At 44.2% G+C, this 20,168-nt stretch overlaps 1 protein-coding gene across 3 annotated transcripts in view; it reads left to right on the forward strand.

Moving 5' to 3' along the window:
- Garem1 (GRB2 associated regulator of MAPK1 subtype 1) overlaps window positions 1–6,240 on the forward strand; it is a 168,468-nt gene extending 162,228 nt beyond the window's left edge. For 2 of the 3 annotated variants that reach the window (XM_076912939.1, XM_076912940.1), the window contains one exon: window positions 936–6,240. In XM_076912939.1, coding sequence (XP_076769054.1) covers window positions 936–1,836 — 901 coding nt within the window. In that variant the 3' untranslated portion in view covers window positions 1,837–6,240. The remainder of the gene's footprint in view (window positions 1–935) is intronic. The other variant, XM_034517971.2, reaches the window with a different exon arrangement.
- Window positions 6,241–20,168: the final 13,928 nt, after the last annotated feature.

Consider the following 20,168-nt stretch of genomic DNA (forward strand, 5'->3'; position numbering starts at 1 on the left):
TCAGACTCACCAGAAGAGGGCATCAGATCACATTGTAGATGGTTGTGAGCCACCGTTGTGGTTGCTGGAATTGAACTCAGGACCTCTGGAAGAACAGTCAGTGCCTTTAACCACTGAGCCATCTCTCCAGCCCAACTGTCAATCTTAAATGATGTAAAAATATGGCCTCCAGGATGAGGGCACCCCTAACCTGTGTTCTTGACGTTTAAAGACTATGTGGGCAGATTTGTTTTTGTCCTCTAGACATTAAGATTCTTATGCTATGTATATAACTCCACTATTCAGAAGCCAAGGCAAAGACTGGAAACATTTCTTCTTGTCAGACACTGGAGAGGACCCAGAGTTACAGACAGTGCTGGTGGCGACCACGCCCTTGTCTCTGGCTTGTCTGTATCAGCCAGCTGTCATCACTCTGTTCTTCACCCTTACCCGCTGCAGACATTGCTCTTATGTTGGCCCAAAGCATGGAGTGAACAGTTTGCTTAATGTAAAGGTGCAGGCACATACTAATAGCACTTTCTTATTAGCTAAAGTATACATATTTATGTATGTACATCTATTAATTTTATCTCAACTGCAACATTTTAAATTGTTATGTACATGTCCACAAGTACAAAGAACTTTACTGATCCTTTTTTAAAAGCAGGTAATTTATTGAATTTAAGAAAAAAATATGTGTATACACACACACACACACACACACACACACACACACACACATACACATATTCCTAACTACCTTTTCACCTTAGAAATAACATCTATGAATAATTATAAGGAAAGGCTTGGGCTTTTTTTCTTTACACAGGGTCTCATGATGTAGACCAGGCTAGCCTGGAGCTCACAAAGAACCACCTGTATTGACCTCTCAAAGACTAACTAGGGCTAAGTTATTTTTTACTAATTTCCTTCTCTGTGTTTGTTTGCTCCGTAAGCAGCATCACTCCGAGTGATACAAGTCCTCCCAACAGTGCTCCTGTTTCCTGCTACCCCTGCACCCGAGGGAAGAGTGACTCTGTGGACCCCAAGTCCCCATTTGGAAGTCCTTCTGCTGAAGCTCTGTCCTCCCGGCTCTCGTGGCCCAACCATTACTCAGGAGCATCAGAGAACCAGACAAGGAGCGACTTTCTGCTCGATCCAAGCCGGAGCTACAGCTACCCCAGACAGAAGACGCCCGGTACACCAAAGAGAACCTGCCCAGCCCCTTTTGATTTCGATGGTTGCGAGCCCCTGGGCAGTCAGCCCAGCACGGCCTCTGCAGAGTTCAGCAGCAGTGGTGTCTCCAGTTGCCCCAAGTCAGCCAGCTACTCTCTGGAGAACTCCGAGGACAGCTCCCTTGCAGCTGGCATGACCAAGCAGAGCGTCTCCTGCCCTGCCTTACCCCCAAGGGCCCCAAAGCCAGTGGAACAGAAAGCTACCCCTGAAACATCTCCTTTGCCTCTGAAAATTGACGGTGCTGAGGAGGACCCCACAGCAGGGTCACTGGACCTCTCCGAGGACCAGTATTTTGTCAGAAAGGGCATGCAGGACATCTTCTCTGTCTCTTACCCTTTCTCATCTCCACTCCACCTCCAGCTGGCCCCCAGATCCTGTGGGGATGGTTCTCCATGGCAGCCACCTGCTGACCTGGCAGGGCTCTCTGTAGAGGAGGTGTCCAAGTCTTTGCGGTTCATTGGTTTGTCTGAAGACGTCATAGCCTTCTTTGTCACTGAAAAGATCGATGGGAATTTGCTTGTTCAATTAACAGAAGAGATCCTCTCAGAGGATTTCAAACTAAGCAAACTACAGGTAAAGAAAATACTGCAGTTTATTAATGGCTGGAGGCCCAAGATATAGCCAAATGACCCCGTCCATTGTGAGACAGAGCTGAGAAATGTGCTAGACAGGGTGGGCTAAGACACAGATTCATGTTTTTGCACTTAAAAAAAAAAACAAAAAAAAAAACAAAAAACAAAACCTTCTCTGTAAATAGAGATAAGAAAGTCTTACTATGCAGATTCCGTTTCTGAATGGTGAACAGGCTATTTTGTACATCAATAAAGATGCTATACAGAACACTTAGAGGTGTGCCTTGTACGTCACTCAACATTCAACAGCTGCTAAAAGAACTAAAGTCATATCCAGAGAACTTGTTTGTACCCTAACAGGTCTTCAAGATGGCATGGTATTTATTACAAAACAGCCAAAGCTGAAACATGTAAACACTTGTGAACAGTTGGCTTCCTGGGGAGTCGACGGTGGACAGGTCACTCACTGTATTCTGCGACTCATTTGTTTCCTGCCAGTTGTGTTACTCCTGTGCCTGATGATGTTAGTGGTGTGAAATGACACTTTAATGTTCTATGCTTGGCGGAGATCTTTTTATCAAAAGGCATTTTCCAAAAATCACGTTTTGATAGATGGTATCTGGTGTCCTTAGGAATGACACAAATCATAACCATTACATTTGATCTGTAATTGCTGCTAGTTTCATTGAGCAGAGGAAAAGAAAAAAGGACAAAAAAAAAAGGTATGTGTGTATATCCAGTACACACGGATATGTTTTAATGTAGTTTTTTAATCTGATATTTTAGATAACATCTTTTTACTTTATAATATCCACTGAGGTTTCCAGGCTTTTAACTGAGTGGATTCTCTCAAGAACAGTTGGAATGACGATCCCAAAGAGTCTCACAACTTGAACTTTGAAGCTCGGCCTCCTAGGCTCCATCCCTGAAAACTCAGAAGCAATCAGGAAAAACTCGGTTGAAGAATTTAATGTGCTTTGTAAGCCCGTGGGAAGGCTGATTCTTGCATACTTGTGCTGACGTTTGAGGAAATGACAGCTACTTTGGAACCGTATTCCTGTCCTCCCAGATATCCCAGGGAGAGGTCTAAAAAGCCTTTCTCCACAAACATGAGGTCTGCTTAGGACACCTCTTGTGTTAGGAAACCTCATGACTCAGACCACCTCTCTATCATATCTGCCATATCTCTGCACTGATTCCTTAAGATACCAATAAGATACTTGCTAATTTCATAGTCGACCTCTTTCTCCTCTTCTAAAAGACAATAATTATCGTATTCGTATTCTGAGTATTCGAGAACATGTCTAAGAATTTTGCTAAATGTGATTAAATACCCCAAAATATACCATCACTTTCTTTCTCTTGACTCTTCGAAGGCATATAAACTTACAGAGTTCCATTTTTTCCTGAACAACATATCCTCCATAGTAGTCCCTGAGTCCCCAGATTCTCACTGGGCAGACATCCTGTTAGTTAGACACATACCTGAGCTGCTCAGGTAAAATTGTTTGGCCACCAGGACTCAGTGTATCCTGAACAGATAACCATATTTTCTCATGTCTTCCTGTTCACCAAAAAAAAAAAAGAAAGAAAAGAAAAGAAAGAAGGAAGGAAGGAAGGAAGGAAGGAAGGAAGGAAGGAAGGAAGGACTGTTAAAGACAAGACCCACCAGTCAGGGTGTGCAGCCATGTGAAATATGTCATTATTTCTTGCCATTAGAGATCTACTTAATTCTATCTTGTGATCTAGAGTTGAGATGAATCGATACCTAGTCTAATTTCTCATCTCTGATCTCATTAATAAGAAACAGCTTTTATCCCTTCCTAACATACAATTCAAATGTAAATACTACACTGCAAGTTAAAAGAAACATCCATAAAACAGGCAACTAGAATGCTTCCAGGGTCAGCAATGAATCTGTGAAGTTTTCATACTGCCCTCTCTCATCCAAGACTCATAGAGAGTCTGTTTCAGATAGCAGCCCTCTGTGAGGGGAACTAACTACTTAGAAAGTTAGCCTAGCCTAAGAAAATAATTTCCCTTGAGAATAAAGACAGACAGCTTGCAATGGAGACACGGCAGGTCCCTACTGGCAAACCCTTGATTTATCCGTCCTCAGCACCTAGCCTTTGGCCATGATTCTCAAACATAGAAGCAAGCCATAGATTTGGTTTTTGTATTTTCTGGGAAGGTTGCCCCATGTAAATAACTGACTCCTTTTGTCTTTGCAAGAACCTTACACAAAACAAGATTGTCAGTCTTCTTTTGGTTCATTTGCTTTGGTTGGTCCTGGTATACTTATGCCAAGTCTGTTATGATTGGGCTCCTAGAGCTTCCCATAGAGCAAGCATTGGCCTTGGGGTCATACATTCATTGTACATTCAATGAGCACCTTCTGTGTGCCAGATCCAAGGCTGAGAAAAGACCTAACCCCTGCCCACTTGGAACTCATTTATGTTTCAAAATCACAGTTGCTGACAGTGTATGTGTGCACGAGAGACTTTGAACGTTTCCTGGAAGCTGGCTATATAGAGAGTGACATACGTGCCATCTTGAAGGGGCCCACAGATGGAAGAAGCAATGGCAGGCGCCTCTACGACCCCCCCTCCCCCAGACATTGGTGACCACCCTTGACATTTGGAATACATTAAAGCGGAAGTGCATCTGTCTCCCCTCCTCCCATTTTCTTGTACTGACTCGGAATTTTTGAATGATAATCAGTACTGGCATTTCTAAAAGCCACAAAGAACTATAATTGCCACTTCTGAGCTGAGCACCTGTCTGAGGAGGCTCCTGACTAGACAAGGAATTCATAAGCCAGAGAGAATCAGACAGGCTCCACGGAGCAGGAAGTAGAAACAGCCCTTGCCTTCCACAACCTCCAGCAGAACCTCTTCCAACCAGCCCGATCAAGACAATACCTCCATTAGTGGCAGATTCCCTGCAGTCCAGTGAGGGACAGTGGTACTTGTGGAGAGGTGCTGTCTAAACAGGATCTTGGAGGAATCCTTAAACTCAAGGCTAAAATCATCTTCCTGCCCCTCCCCTGCCAGAAGAGAATGTGTCAGCAGTAAGCCAAGCCAAGCAGCTAAAATGTAAAATATGAAGCCAATTCAGAGAGAAAACTCAAGTGTTCACCCACCGCTTCCTTCACAGAATCTTCCAGATGCCTGCGAGTTCTGTCTTTAAGTTGAACTGCTCAAGTTTATGAACTGTGAAATGTCCACATCCACTCTCTGTCTCAGCCCACATAGACCATTCAAATTTATGAAGTTGTATCAAACTGCCCATTCAGCTAAATTGCAGTGTTTATTCTTGACTTGCAGAAATGCCACAACCTTATGGGAAATGTGACAGTCCATTCCAGCTGATCAGATACATACATAAACAACCTCTGTTCACACTGCTGCGCCACCTGCACATCGTCCATATGCCTCCTTGTGAAGTTCGGGGGCTTGGGGATGGATGGATTGAGAACCCATCATTTTCCCAGTGCTTTGTGTAATAGGTAAAGCCTTGTGCCGACCTTCTGTAAGTGTATACCCTGAATAACAAACTGGGAAACCAAAAGTTCTCCAAGGAGCCCAGGAAATTTGAGTTGCAGTCTACCAGGAAAAGTTACATCTATTGGTGGACACACGAGGCTTTGAGAAACATATCCATTGTAGAAAATCCCATTGCTTTTCTCAAAATCTGAAAGCTGCTAAGGCAAAAAAGGAATCAAAGGCCCAGAGGACAAATAGTAGAAACAGGACTTTCATTATACTGTACTTTCATTTCATTGTAATGTAGCATTCTCTAGCTGTTTCATGGCAGCTTGCATTTCTGGGCTTTCAAGAAGTCTTGATGTACACTTTGGCTCATCGTGATAGCCAGAAACAAGTAAGTGTGAGTGTGCTTCAAGCTAGGTGCGAGTGTCGTCTGTGGATGTTTCCCTCTGCCCACCTCTGAGGCTGCATCTTTGTAATAGAGCTTAGCAGACAGTGTGCCCCTGTGGTTTACAATCTCCTGTAGGATAAAGCTTCCATAGTTCCCTAGCTATAAATCTGTCCCCTGTTTCCATATGTTCCACTTGGAATAGTGTTTCAGCTAAGATGAGGAAGGAAGGAAGAAAAGGAAGGAAGGAAGGAAGGAAGGAAGGAAGGAAGGAAGGAAGGAAGGAAGGAAAAGGAAGGGAAGAAGGGAGAAAACCCCAAGAACTTGGGGTGTTTTTTTTCACTTAAATGGAAATTGTATTTTCTAAGAATTTGGAAGTCTCTGTACAGCGTCTGGGCTGGGAGGACGGTGGGTTGCTAGCCACACATCAGCAGTTTATTCTGTTGCTCTCAGAGCATTATTTAATGGGCCCAATGTGTACCTCAAGATAAATGCAGTATATTGTGTCTTTAAAAATCCATTGTCTGTTGATTTAAATGGTTCTGAAATGTCTATAAATAAAGAAATTTTCAAGGTTGTTCTTGCAGTCTTTACTGAGTGAGTCAGAACTAGTACTGACTCTTCAAAAGCCTGTTCCCTGGCCCCTCAGGCATAGGGAACTAGAAAGGGATTCCTAATACTGCAAATTCCATTCCAACTTGAGATCCAAGACAAAAGCTGTGGTCCATAGAAGCTCAAAGTCAGGCAACTCCATGACAGTCAGAGAAGACCCTGTTCCTGTGTGGTCAAACGGTAGAGAAGACACATGCAGATGCCGTTTCAATTTGAAAGGAAATATGCTATTCCAGTGAGAAGGGAGCTGATGCAAATTCCTACCTTTGGCTTCCTTATTATTCAGGTGATACAGTCGTAACCTAGCAGAAGCGTTCCAGGGTGCTGAAGAAGACAGTTCATCCTGCTGCGGCAGGTAAGTGTCACAGGAGGCTAGGGAATGGCAGGTAGAGTTTTGTTGTTCTCTGCTTACAAAATCGCTTCCCAGCATCTTATCTCCCAATCAGAAGCATGACTGAGTCATTCATCCCACCATTTCCTAAGCCTTCAGCCCCACGCTCCTATTCCACAGAGATGAGTATCTGCTACCCTGGATTGCAGAGTCAGGCACTAGAAGAACCATATACCTGACTAAAACCAACAGTTCTCAAGCTGGATCTAGCTAAGTAACTGGAAACTAGAAATAAGTTATTAGGATCACAGGTTCTTTGATTCCTGTGTAACTGGGTTTAGAAGATGCATTATCTGCTGAAAATATTAAGTGGAAGATACATTGTAACTGCCCAGATGGCTCCCCCTTATGATGACTGCTCATCTCAGTCCCTTCTTGCTTGGATAATTTGTCCATATGCTTTGGGAATTATTAGGCACCGTCCCCAGGCTGTGTAGGTACTGCTTCTTTGTGATGAGAAAGCAGCCTGTGTGTATCTACCCCTTGTGAGCTGACCATTTGCTGGCCTCCAGAGTCTTCAAAGTCAAAGGACTCTTGAACAGATAGGCCATGGCATTTCTGGTGATGACCGGTCACTGTGATGTGAAAGCATCAGCCACAGAGTAACAGAATGAAGTTAAGTCAGATGAGGTCCAGGGAATACAGCTCAGTGGGAAAGCCCAGGTCCAGCATGCTTGAAGCCATCAGCTCAGTCATCAGCACCCAAAATCAAAGTCAAATGAGAGACATCCATAGCTCTCACACTATCAAATACAGAGTAGAATAAGAGAGTGAGGCACAAATTTGCTTGGTGATCCCAGCTTTGACTTTTGTGACTGCTGACAAATACAGCAAGAATTGCTTACAACGAGGACATTTTATTTTCTTACAATTTAGGCCAGTGACTTCCCTGTCATGATGGATGTAAAAATGAACTAAGAACAGTGTATCTGTCCCTCAGTTAGCTTCAAGAGATACAGGCAACAGAGATAGTAGTACATGTATATGGTGGGTGTGTAAGCTACGGGCATTCTCAGGCCCAAGTCAGGAGGGGAAGGTAACACAGGGCTGTGTCCTCCAAAACTCCGTTATCCAGGAAACTGTTTTTTACAACAGGACTCTAAACAAACAGGGACTTTGGAGACCCACACTCTTAGCTTCATAGAAATAAAACTCACTTTCAATCACTCCAGAGCACAGGTGGGTTGTAATAAAATAAAGAAGAGAATTAGAGCTTAGGTCTCCATCTTGTACTCGTGCCATTGCAACCATCTCCCAGTTTCCCCAACTCTTAACTTCCATAAATGACTGAACGGCCTTTGATGTATGGGGTGGAATGCCCTGCCCTGATCCGCTACCTTCTGTCCTACGGCTGAAAAGTCAGTGAGGAGACAATCCTCAACTGACCCTCCCCAGTCTAGAGTCGAGGAAACTGTAGCTGAACATGATGGTACGCACCTGTAATCCCAGCACTTGAGAAGCTGAGGCAGGAGGATTTCTGTAGGTTCAAGAGCAGCCTGTACTGCACACTCTTTGTCCAAAAACGGAAAGGAAGAAAGAGTGGAGAAAGAAAGGAAAGGAAAAACTCCTGTTTGTAAAACAAACGACTGAAGAGGTAGCTAAGCAAGGCAAAACTCCAGACAACCTGAGTTCCATGCCTAGTACCCACATCAGGCAGCTCACATCGCCTGCCATACCAGCTAACTCCAAAGCTAGTGTTCTCTTCTCGTCCACGGGTACCGGCAAATGCATGGCAAATAATACAGATAAAGTCAAAAATCTTTTTTTCTTTAAAGAGACTCTGAGCCCATCAGCTCCTTCATCCAAAACAATGACTAAGTAAAGATGCTAAATAAGACGGGTATGACTTTAAAATGTAAACAATTTTCAGATAACCTATACACACACTTCATTTGGCTGTACCCAAGCTAACTGCAAGAAACAACTTATGAAGGGAACCAAGGAGAAGTTGTAATACCAAATATCGCCACTAGGTGCCAGGCTCTTCCATCCATGACTGCTGCAGGTTGGCACCAGCCAGTTCCAAATGCACAATAATGACAAACCAAGGATCAGAACAGTTTTCAGTCCTCTTCTGCCAGTCATGCTTCTATACTCGTCAGCCAACAGCACCGGGATCCTGAGGCTATGGAAATTAGTAAACAGATGTGGCTCAAGAAAAACAAGGAATTAGGAAGCAGGGCACTGTGTGGTTTTTCAAATGAGGTGTCCACATGAAGGGATCTGGGTCACAAAGCTCAAAGCACAAAGCTGTTTAGTTATAGGGCCTGCTACTTCTCATGCCAGAGATCTGACACCCTCTTCTGGCCTCAACTAGTGTGACTGCACTCACACGTAATACCCACACAACGCAGACAATTAAAAACGTAATAACACACACATATGTGTGTGTATGTATATGTGTGTGTGTGTGTGTGTGTGTGTGTGTGTGTGTGTGTGTGTGTGTGTGTATCAACCCTTATGGAGGTGATCCTTATAAATCTGACAAACTACTAGCCATCTATCTTTTTTCAAAGTTCAGATCGCTATCTTTAAATGACATGATTAGTGATTTGTGATTTGTGTTTTTGCACAAATCACTACCTCGTATTCTCAAACTTTGTTGATTTGGGACCGAGGATCCTGGAGGACTCCAACCGCTCTGAGGATGTCACTGCCCACACTGGGCTGCCAACTGCATGTTTCTTCTTCACTAGCCCACTGCCCTGGTTTGCTTGCTGTTGCTGGGATAAACACTGACCAAGGCCAACTTGGGGGAGAAGGTGTGTATCTGACTTACAGGTGACAATCCATCATGGACACAAGCCAAGACAGAAACTGGAGCAGAGACATGGAGCAACACTGTTGACTGGTTTGCTCCCTCTGGCTTGCTCAATTTCTTTTCTTATATAGTCAGTGGGCTGGGCCTTCCTTCATCAATTAAAAATTAAGAGACACTCCCACAGGCAAGTCCGGAAGTGGTAGGCAGTTCCTCAGCCGAGGCTTCCTGTTCTCAGATGTGCCAGGTTGACAAAAGCTAACTCAATAGGTACTGGACATACTATGGTCCTTTCTGTCCTGTGTCTGTGGGACAATAGGACTCCAGCAGCCTGGAGAGGTGCCCTATTTTCCTTCAATTTGAAAATGTCCAGCCATGCAGGTAATTTTACAACTGAAGCGAATGCATTGTTTTTATTTCTCATCTATGGTTATTGTGTATGGCGTAGCATGTGTGTGCACATACATTCTTCATGAGTCACAAAATGGATCAGCTTGAGGCAGGACCACTCAGGAACCCTTTATCTAAAATCTGAGCCCCAGAGGACTTTTAGTTTCTCACCTTGGGATCTTACTGTACTTGACCTTCAGAGCAGCAGGTCCCATCTCTACATGGACAGCTCTAGGCTCTGCCTTCTCACTACCCACTACTCACACAGTGCTATAGTATGTAAGTTGTTAGCCAGTGTTTTACATGTTCACCTGGTCCTGCATGGAGATAATCTATGGAGCAGGTCATTCCTTATCATGTTCCTTCTTGGGCCCAGAGACTTCATTTTAATTCCTCATTTCTCTTAGATGAGAACAGCATTTGAGTCTCTGTCCCCATGCTCTGGTCTGAATACACAGCTCCCTGGAGCACATTGTTCAGAAGGATGCTTCTCCTATATTCACATCCTGGGTGATGGAAAGATGCGGATGTTATCTGTTCTGGATGAGGAAAGGCAGTCTGTAGAAATTCCACTATGATAGCCACACGTGAAGACCCGTGACCCACCTGTGACTCAGCTAACCACTGAGAAGTCATAATCTGGAAGACAGAAATAACTAATTTCTCTTTCACAGATGAAATAAAAGGTAAGAAAAGAAAATGAAGGTCTTCTTGTTATTCGGTGAGCTCTCAGGAAGGTCCCCAGTAAAAGCTTGAAGGACAGGCACTGTGGGTAGCCCTGGCAGCTTCTTTGACAGGCATGTGCATTATCCATTTATTTGTTGCCTTTGCATGTTGCCAGGACCCACCACATTTACAGATCCCATCTTCCACCCACGGGCATCATCCCCTGCTGATGGGGACTTATTGTCCGGAAGGGAATTGGTCTGGATTTTTGTCAATTTGTTTCTGTGACAAATACCTGAGGGGAAAACTATTTAAAAGAGGAAAGGACTGATTTTGTCTCCATTTCTGAGCATCAGTCTGTGCTTGGCTGACTCCATTGCTTTCTATACTATTACAGTGGAAGGCTGTGTGAGTATGGCCCACTCCCCTCAGGACAGCCACGCAGCAAAGAGACAAGGAGGGGCAGGAGCAAGATGTTTTGCTTCTGAGTCAGGTACCCAGTGGCCTTCCTCCAACGGAAGAGAACAGAGGATAGCTTCAAAAAACACTGAAAAATGCCCCAAGTCATGCTTGCAGACAGGAGTCTAGCTTGACTGTCCTCTGAGAGGCTCCATCCATCAGCTGACTACAACAGATGCAGAGACCCACAGCCAAACACTAGATGGAGCTCAGGGACTCTTATAGAAGAGTTGGGGGAATGATTGAGGGCCCCAAAGGGGATAGGAACACCACAGGAAGACGGACAGAGTCAACTAACCTGGACTCTTGGGGACTCCCAGAGAAAACCATCAAAGAACATACATGGGCTGGACTTAGGCCTTCCCACACATATAAAGCAGATGTGCAGCTCAGTCTTCATGTAGGTCCCAAAACAACTGGAGAGAGAACTGTCCCTAAAGCTTTTGCCTGTCTGTGGAATCCATTCCCCTGGCTGGGCTGACTTGTCTGGCCTCAGTGGGAGAGGAAGTGCCTAGACCTGAAAAGACTCGATGTGCCACGGAATGGGGATACCCAGGGAAGATGTCCACCCTGACAGAGGAGAAGGGGAGGAAGGATGGGAAGAGGGACCGTGTGAGGGGGGACCGGGAAGAGGGGGAGCGGAGCCCTTCCATGCTGATCACTGCATAGCTCACTGGAGCATGGAGAATCACCACGAATGGAAGTGATCTGAAGGTAGGCTAACCTGAATGCAGAGGGGCCAGTTAAAAGGAAGTTACCCATGCAAGAAATGATAGGAACTGGATGAAGTGCTACTGGGGGATGCAGAGGAATGGACCAACTCTAGCACTGTTGGGGAAGCAATGCTTGAACTGGGCTAACTGCTGTGGCAGCTGATGTTTGAAAACATGTGTCAGCTCCTCTCCAGGCCTCGTGAGCCTGCGAGTCTCACAAGCTTTTGACCTCCTTCTTCTGATACAACACAGAAGTAAAAATTAACTTTATGACAGACCCCATTTCCATGGTTCCTGGGCACTAGATGGAAAAAAGAATATGTTATGTGACAAGTGGCAGTGCACATTTATGTTGGTCACCCCCCACTATCACAACTACCCCAGATCATATGTTCAAACTTACCCTCCAAAGTCATGCTATTAGCAGATAGGCTTTGGGGAAGTATTTAGACCATGAGGATGGAACCCCTATGAGTAGGACTTATAGAAGGATGTGCTGGGGCTGGAGAGGTGGCTGAGCAGTTACGAGATCATAGCTCTTTTAAAGGACCAAAATTCAGCTCCTAGAACCCACATCAGGCTGCTTACAACACACACACACACACACACACACACACACACACACACACACACACACATACACTCCTTCATTTTTCCACCATAAACAGTATAATATCCTCACCAGAAACCAAAGATTCTGCAGCCAGGCTCTTGGATACCTTAGTCTCAGAATCACAAACCAAAACAAACTTCTGTTCTTTATATGTTACCTAGTCTCTGGTATTCTGTTGCAGCAGCAGCAGCAGCAACAATAACAATGACTGTGAAGACTACAACAAACAGATGAAGACACACACTTCCCACAAGACTAACTCAGAAACATCATGAATGAGGTCTAATTCTTTACCTAGATCTCTGGGGACATAGTGTACAGACTCTTACATTTCCTTCTTCACTGCTCTGTCACTTTTTGCATAAACTATATTTTTATGCTGAGCCTTATTGCTGATACCCGGTGACTTAGTTGTTTGTTGGTTGGTTGCTTGGGATTTTGACAACTTGACACAAACTAGAATCATCTGGAAAGAGGGAACCTGGGCTGAAGAATTGCCTCCATCAGATTGGCCTGTAGGATGTCTGTGGGGAGAATATTCTTTATTAATGACATATAGGAAGGGTCTAGCCCACTATCAATGGTGCCATCCCTGGACAAGTAGTCCTGAGTTGTACAAGAAAGCAGGCTAAGTCCCTAAGCAGCTCTCTCCGTGCGTGGTCTCTGCTTCAATGCCTGCCTCTTGGGTTCTGTTAGTGATAGTGTGTCCTGATTAGATTTTTTTTCCAAACTTGAAACATTCCAGGATCATCAGGAAAGAAGGAAATTCCATCGAGAAAATCCCTCCACTACACTGACCTATAAGCAAGCTCGTGGATTTTTTTTTTTTTTTTTTTTTTTTTTTTTTGATTAATGAATGATTGATATAGGCAGGATGAGGCCACCGTGGGCAGTACACCTCTGGGTTGTATAAGAAGGCGGGCTGAGTAAGCCATGGGGACAAACCAGTAAGCAACACTCCTCCTGCAAGGTCTCCATTTCAGGTCCTTCCTCCAGGTACCTGCCCTACTTGGGTTCCTGCCTTGGCCTCCCTCAGTGGACTGTAATCCAGATGTGTAAGCCAAATAACCCTTTCCTCCCCCAGGTTGCTTTTGGTCAGAATGTTTTATCATAACAATAGAAAAAAAACTAGAAATCCCCATAACCCCCATGAAAGGAACACAAGGTATCCCAGGCCTTTCTTGTGATAAACAAACAGCTGGAATAAATTGCACACTCCACAGAGAACCTCGTAACCTGGAATAATTTATTCTCCTTTTCTCTAGCTTTGACAAGCTTACAGTCTTGGGAGCAGTGTGGAAAAAAAGAAAAAAAAAAAAAAAAAAAAAAAGCCTTCAGGAAGCAAAAGCAAGACTTCATTTCCTTGAAAAGAAGAATGGAATCCCAAGCTGGGCAGAGGGCAAGGAAGGCTTACAGGCCAGCAGAGGGCAGAAAGTGGGTCCTTGTTACTGTCCTGAAGCTAACAAGGAAATGACATATCAGCATTGACCGTTCCCCTGGCAAGAATGAGCTGACCTTTGGATTCTCTTTCCGAGGTCAGAGATTGCTCTAATTGCTCTTTATGTCCCCATAAACCAACACCTCACTCTGTCCATGGTGAACAATGCAACAGTTTTTGCTTGTTTAATGGGTGGATAAATGAGTGAATGACTGTGTTGGTGTAGTTTTAAAACATACTCACTTTATATATGGGGGCAATATGTCCGTGTGAGAATGTACAGAGGCATTGGACCTGGAACTGGAGTAACAGGAGGGTTGTGAACCAACTAACTGAAAGCTGGGAATCAAAACTCAGGTCCTCTAGCAGAGCAGCAAGTTTCCATGAGGGCTGGGCAATCTCTCGAGCCCTGGTGGATTCAGATGTAGCAAGTTCTTCCTTTCTTCTCCACCTTAGAGCAGCCTCTTCCTCTGGGCGCCCACCACAGGATGCCTTGCCAGGCTGCCATCAGTAACACCCAAGCTTCAGCACCACAGGGCCTTCCGTTCTGCAGACAGACACTCCAAGCAAATGTCCCGTCTTCCCACAGATGGTAAGCCGAATCTCCACCCTCCTGGTATCCCCAGACTGACCCAGCCTGTCCCCCAAGGCAAGAGCCGCAGATATATTTGCCATTAAGATAGTGAATGTAGGCATATTTTAAATTCTGCTTTTGAAAGTAAATTCTTCTATAGTGATTTTTGTTACTGCTGTTTGTTTGTTTTGTTTGCTCTAGGTAGGGAAGATTAATGTTTATTAAATACTAAGTCTGTTCAAATACCTGTACTGAAATTTCCTTTTGTGACCAAAATTGAAGCCTACAATTAGTTTTCAATCCAATGAAATAATGTCAGCTTTCAGAAGACACAAGACAGCCGCTTCTAGCTTTTTCAGTTTTTATGTCTCTTTTCTCATTCAAAATGATACAAAAAAGTTTTCAACTTAATGAATATATAATTTTCTCTAAATTATAATGTGATTTACTTTTTATGGCTTGAAAGGTTCGCCTCTATTAGGTTTTCTTCTCTCCCTGTGTGAACAAGCAGATGCATTCTGCTAGATCCGCCTCAAAGCAGAAGGAACGTGGAACTCACGGGGTGATGCATCTTTAATTCCCAAAGGCCATTTTGGAGTTTCTCTTTCTAGTTTTTTCTCTTTGAAAACTTTTAAGAGAACCCAAGTCTAAAAACCAAGACATTGTACAGTGTTCTGCCTGTGACTGAGAGGAGACCGGCAAAGGTTAACAAAAACACAAAGAAAAAGTTTAACTCATCCCACTTTATGGAAGGCAATTTCCAAGTAGCTTATCTGCTACGAAGATAACGTCATCAAGGCATTTATTTAATAGTTAATTAGAAGCATCTCTTAAAAGACTTGCCCAGCCATAATCCTAGCTAATAATATCAAACTGATGAGCAAAGACATCACACCTACGTGTTCAGCTGCTGATGTGGCAAAGATCATGAAATTCTGCAAAACTCAATCTAAAGCGAGTTGTAAATCGCACAAATACCAGCTAATGGATAATGAGATTCTATTCTAATGTTGATAATGTGCAATGTAAGTGTTTCCTGTTTCTTAAATAGGATATCTTTGACCATTTAAGCAAGTCTTTAGCACCAGGCATCCACAGACGTGAGTATATTAAAAAAGCCATTTTGTGTATGCCGCTCTGGAGGTAATGAGAAAGTGCTTCTCAATGGGACACGCTTAAGAGGAGACATCAATGTCTTATTAATAGGTGAGAGCACGCTGAGTTAATAGTGCATTGATAACTTATTTTTATTGTCCCCTCCTCATCACGCTTATGTGGTCCCATGATGTAATATTAGCAAGAAAATAAAAGGCCAACCTAGCACAATTACTGTGTCATCATTTTCTAGTATAAAGGCATGCTTGCTTTTTAATGGAGATGTCTTTGTGAGGACATCATTTGACCTTTTGCACAAATATATTATGTGTAGTGCATCAGCCAGGTACCCCAAATTCCTCCGCTTGGTTCCTTGCTCCCACAGTTATCTTGCACCAACCCCGACTATTGATCTACTGAAAATTCTAACAGCCTGAATTATGGTCAGAATCTTTTTCGCACTGGGTTGTTGCTGGTCCTCCTACTTGCCCTTGAGCATGGTTTCCAAAGTCAAGCAGAGCTTCAGCAAAGCCTTCCATCTAAGAACTTGTAACTGTCGACTCTCTACCTGCCATTGAGTCAGCCCTCAATGATAGGCACTCAGGTGGGCTGGGGGAAGGACACAAAAACACGTGTGGTTGTGGTTAACTCTGCTTAATTGTAGAACCGAATCAAATATACTGACCAAACATGTAGGAATGAAATCCTTACTGCACTGACAGAACAAGGAGAAGGAGGCACAGGGACTGAAGTTGCCTGAAGGAGGGGCCACATCTGAACTAGACTGACAGATTAAAACCAGTGACTAGACAGATATCTGGATTGTTACAGGTTAAGAGCCAATTTTTTTTCCAGCTTTCTGCTGCCCCCTAAACAGCCATTCCTTACCCTCTGTGTGTGACCCAACATTCTTGTGACCATTAGATAAATCCTCTCAGACTACACAAACACACCCCTCGCTTCCACTAACCCAAAGCTAAGAATGTCACCTGATGCCATCTGAGACCCAGAGCAGAGCCCACCCAGCCTTGCTATGATCCACTCACCTGCCTGATATTTTTTGCCAGCATCCTTGAAAGATGTTTTGGTTTATGGCTCCCCGAGTCCTGTTGCTACAAACACTTCCTGAATCTGTTATCAGGTTGGAGTGTGGAATCTGGGGTCTATATCTGTGTTCCGGGCCAAGGTCACTCTGGAATAAACTACCTCTTCTCTTTGAAGTGTGGTTTTTGTATTGACCTCCATCTTGACCTCAAGGGGCTCTCAGAAGAGAAAGGAGAGATAGATGGGTCCAGAAGTCAGTGTACCTGAATGATTCATAGCAGAAGACAGAACAGAATGTACCATAAAGAAACTGATGTTTTTAAAGGTTTTTTTATACATTAAAAACAAATTATTTGTGTGAACAGAGTTATGTGGTGGGTGTGGCATGGGTGGGGTGCAGGTGCCAGGCTTGCACAGAATGTGTATAGAGGACAACCTGTGGGAATTGGTGCATTCCCTCCATCAGGTGGGTCCCTGGATTGAACTCAGGTCACCGGGTTGGGCAGCACTTTACCCACTGAGCCATCTCGATGGCTCTTCTTTGAATATCATTTAGGTCAACAACCTGATAGTCATAATTAGGACTTCAGATGAGATGCCATCTCTATTTAAATCTTCTTTCTAAAGAGTCTTTCCTTGTAACATGTTTGTTTTTTTTTTTTATTTTTACCATGCCTTCTGTTGTGTATCATTAGTTCAGTTCTGTCAACACAGATCACTCCAGGCACCTGGGAGCCCAGGCAGTGGTGGGAAGAGGGGTGAAGGTGCTGTGGGTGGTGGGAAGAGGGGTGAAGGTGCTGTGGATATTAGGAATATAAACATAAATTTAAAAAAAAAAATACTAAAACCTAGCATCTTTCCATGTATTTTTGAATGGTTTATTTTCGGCTTCTTGGCTTTGTGAGTCACAGTCTTGCTGTGTGTCCTTGACTGACGGGCTCTTTTGTGTTGATCTGAATGAGAATGGTCCCCGTGGGCTCATAAAGATTTGAATACTCAGTCACCAGGAAGTAGCACTATTTGAAAGAAGAAGGAAGTATGGTCCTGTCAGAGGAAGCATGTCACTAGGTGTGGGCTTTGATATTTCAAAGGCCCAGTGTCCCTTTCCCGTTCCTGTGGATCTGGATGTAGAACTCTTAGGTACTTCTCCAGCACCACATCTGTCTGTGTGCCTCCAGGCTTTCTCTGCAACTGTAAGCAAGACCCAGTTCAATGTTTCTCTCTCTCTCTCTCTCTCTCTCTCTCTCTCTCTCTCTCTCTCTCCCTCCCTCCCTCCCTCCCATTTTTTCTTCCTCCCTTCCTTCCCTTTTTCATTTATTTATTTATATGTGTTTGTTCATTTGAGACAAGGTTTCTCTGTGAAGCCATGGCTGTCCTAGAATTTGATCTATAGACCAGGCTGGCCTCCAACTAAGAGATTTGCCTGCCTCTGCTTCCCAAGTGTTGGGATTAAAGGTGTGCGCCACCACCATCCAACTAAATGCTTTCTTTTATAAGAGTTGCTATGGTCATGGTGTCTCTTCACAGCAATAGAACACTGACCACGACACTTTTTAGAGCCCATCTGGCCTCAGACTTTCAGCAATCCTCCTGCCTCATCTTTCCCAAGTGCTGGTATTTCAGGCATGCACCATCATGCTGGGCTTCCTACCTTTTTAATGAAGTGCTGGGGATGGGAGCCAGGGCCTTGTACGTGCTGGGCAAGTACACTACCACTGAGCTATATCCCCTCCCCTGGGATATGTAAAGGCAACTTGTCACTCTTTGCTGAGAGTCTTCCATTAGTCCAAGTAAAGCTGAGATCAGAGAAACTGCATCTGGCTTCAGGAGCACTGGTCCCAGTCGCTGCCCATGGAACCTTATCTAACCCTCTATGTTGCCCCAACTGGGCTGATCCCTGCTTCCTTCTTTATGGGAAAAACTAGATGATCATCTGTTGCTCTGAGCCCCCAAACAGGAACGTCCTGTTATTGCTGGAGATAAATCCACAGAAAGTTGGAATTGAAAGAGCCAGAGGATCACAGATGCCCACAATGGGTTGCACGGAAGCCAGAGGAATGGCCAGCCATTTCACTATTGACCAGACTTCTGTGCAGCTGACTAGAAGAGCAGAAGAGTGACTGGCAGGGACTCATAAGGAGCACGCGGGGGGGAGGGGGGGGGGAAGGCAGGGGAACGGATGACTTGCGAACTGAGCCTTGGAAAGCAGTCAGTGCAAAGCTGGTGGACGTTTGGGTCGGAACAGAAGGAAAAAGTGGAAGTTTTAGGCAGAGTTTCATTTCTAAGGATACCAATAACTTGTGTTTTTATACTCTTTTTAAAGAGTATCAAAGTCCTTCTTTCTGTTGTTTTTTTTTTACATTTATTCACTAGTGTGTGTGTCTGTGTATGTGTGTGTGCATATGTATATGTGTATGTGTCTGTGTGTATCTGTGTGTGTATATGTGTATGTCTGTGTATGTATGTATATGTGTCTGTGTACGTGTGTGTCTCTCTGTGTGTATGTATGTGTGTGTCTGTATATGTGTGTGTGCATATGTATATGTGTCTCTATGTGTATGTGTGTGTCTATGTGTGTGAGTATGTATGTCTGTGTATGTATATGTGTGTTTGTATCTTAGTATGTGTCTGTGTATGTTTGTATGTATCTGTGTGTGTCTGTGTATGTATGTGTCTCTGTGTGTGATTCTGTGCGTCTGTGTCTGAGTATGTGTGTATGAGTGTCTGAGTGTATGTATGTGTGTGTATATGTCTGTTTGTATATGTGTGTGTGTATGTGTGCCTGTGTGTCATGTGTGTCCGTGTCTCTATATGTGTATTTGTGTATCTATGTGGGTGTCTGTGTGTCTATGTGTGTGTCTCTGTGTGTGTGTGTGTATGTGTGTGTCTGTGTGTGTGTGCATGTGTGTGTATATGTGTATCTCTGTGTGTGTGTGCATGTGTGTGTCTATGTGTGTGTCTCTGTGTGTATCTCTGTGTGTGTGTCTGTGTGTGTCTGTGTGTGCATGTGTGTGTATATGTGTATACCTATGCACATTTGTAGAGATGAGAGGGCAACTTTCAGGAGTCGGTTCTCTCCTCCCACCATGTGGGTCCTAAGTAAGTTCTGGTGGCATTTACCACTTTTACCCACTGAGCCATGTCAGTGGCCTTGAGTTCATGGATCTCACAAAGGAGCTTGGGCTTCTGCTGGAGATAAGGAACAGCCAGGCGAAGAACTGGGGAGATGACTCAGCTGGTAACGTGCTTGCCATGCACCACAAAGGCCATAAAGCACAAAGTTCAGTCCAACACACCAGCATTGAAAGCAAACATTCAGGCGTGATACCCTGTGTTCAATCCAAATGCTGAGGAGGCGGAGATAGGATTCCTGGGCTTTGCTGGCCAGCCAGCCTAGCCTAATCTGGATCCCAGTGTGAAACTGTCTCAATGAACAAAGTGGCCTGCACAAGATACCCTCCCTACAATTAATTCATCATGGGGAGAGGAGGGTTGTGAGAGCCTGCCATTCACTCCCTAGCGGGCTATAGACAGCTATGGCTGCTGGGGTGGGTTCAGTTTCTTCAGCGGTGTAGCCACCGATCAATTGCCCATTAGCCCGGAAGTAACTAACCATCCACACTTGTACCAGCAACCCTAATTAGACGAAAGCACATTTAAAAAGACATGAAAGTAGCAGGAAGACCCGTGAAGAAGATCAGAAAGAGCGCAGTGGATCAGAGGATAGTGGGAGCAAGTTAATTATAGATGTA

Source organism: Arvicanthis niloticus, chromosome 14, assembly GCF_011762505.2.
Source record: "Arvicanthis niloticus isolate mArvNil1 chromosome 14, mArvNil1.pat.X, whole genome shotgun sequence".
Lineage (NCBI taxonomy): Eukaryota > Metazoa > Chordata > Mammalia > Rodentia > Muridae > Arvicanthis > Arvicanthis niloticus.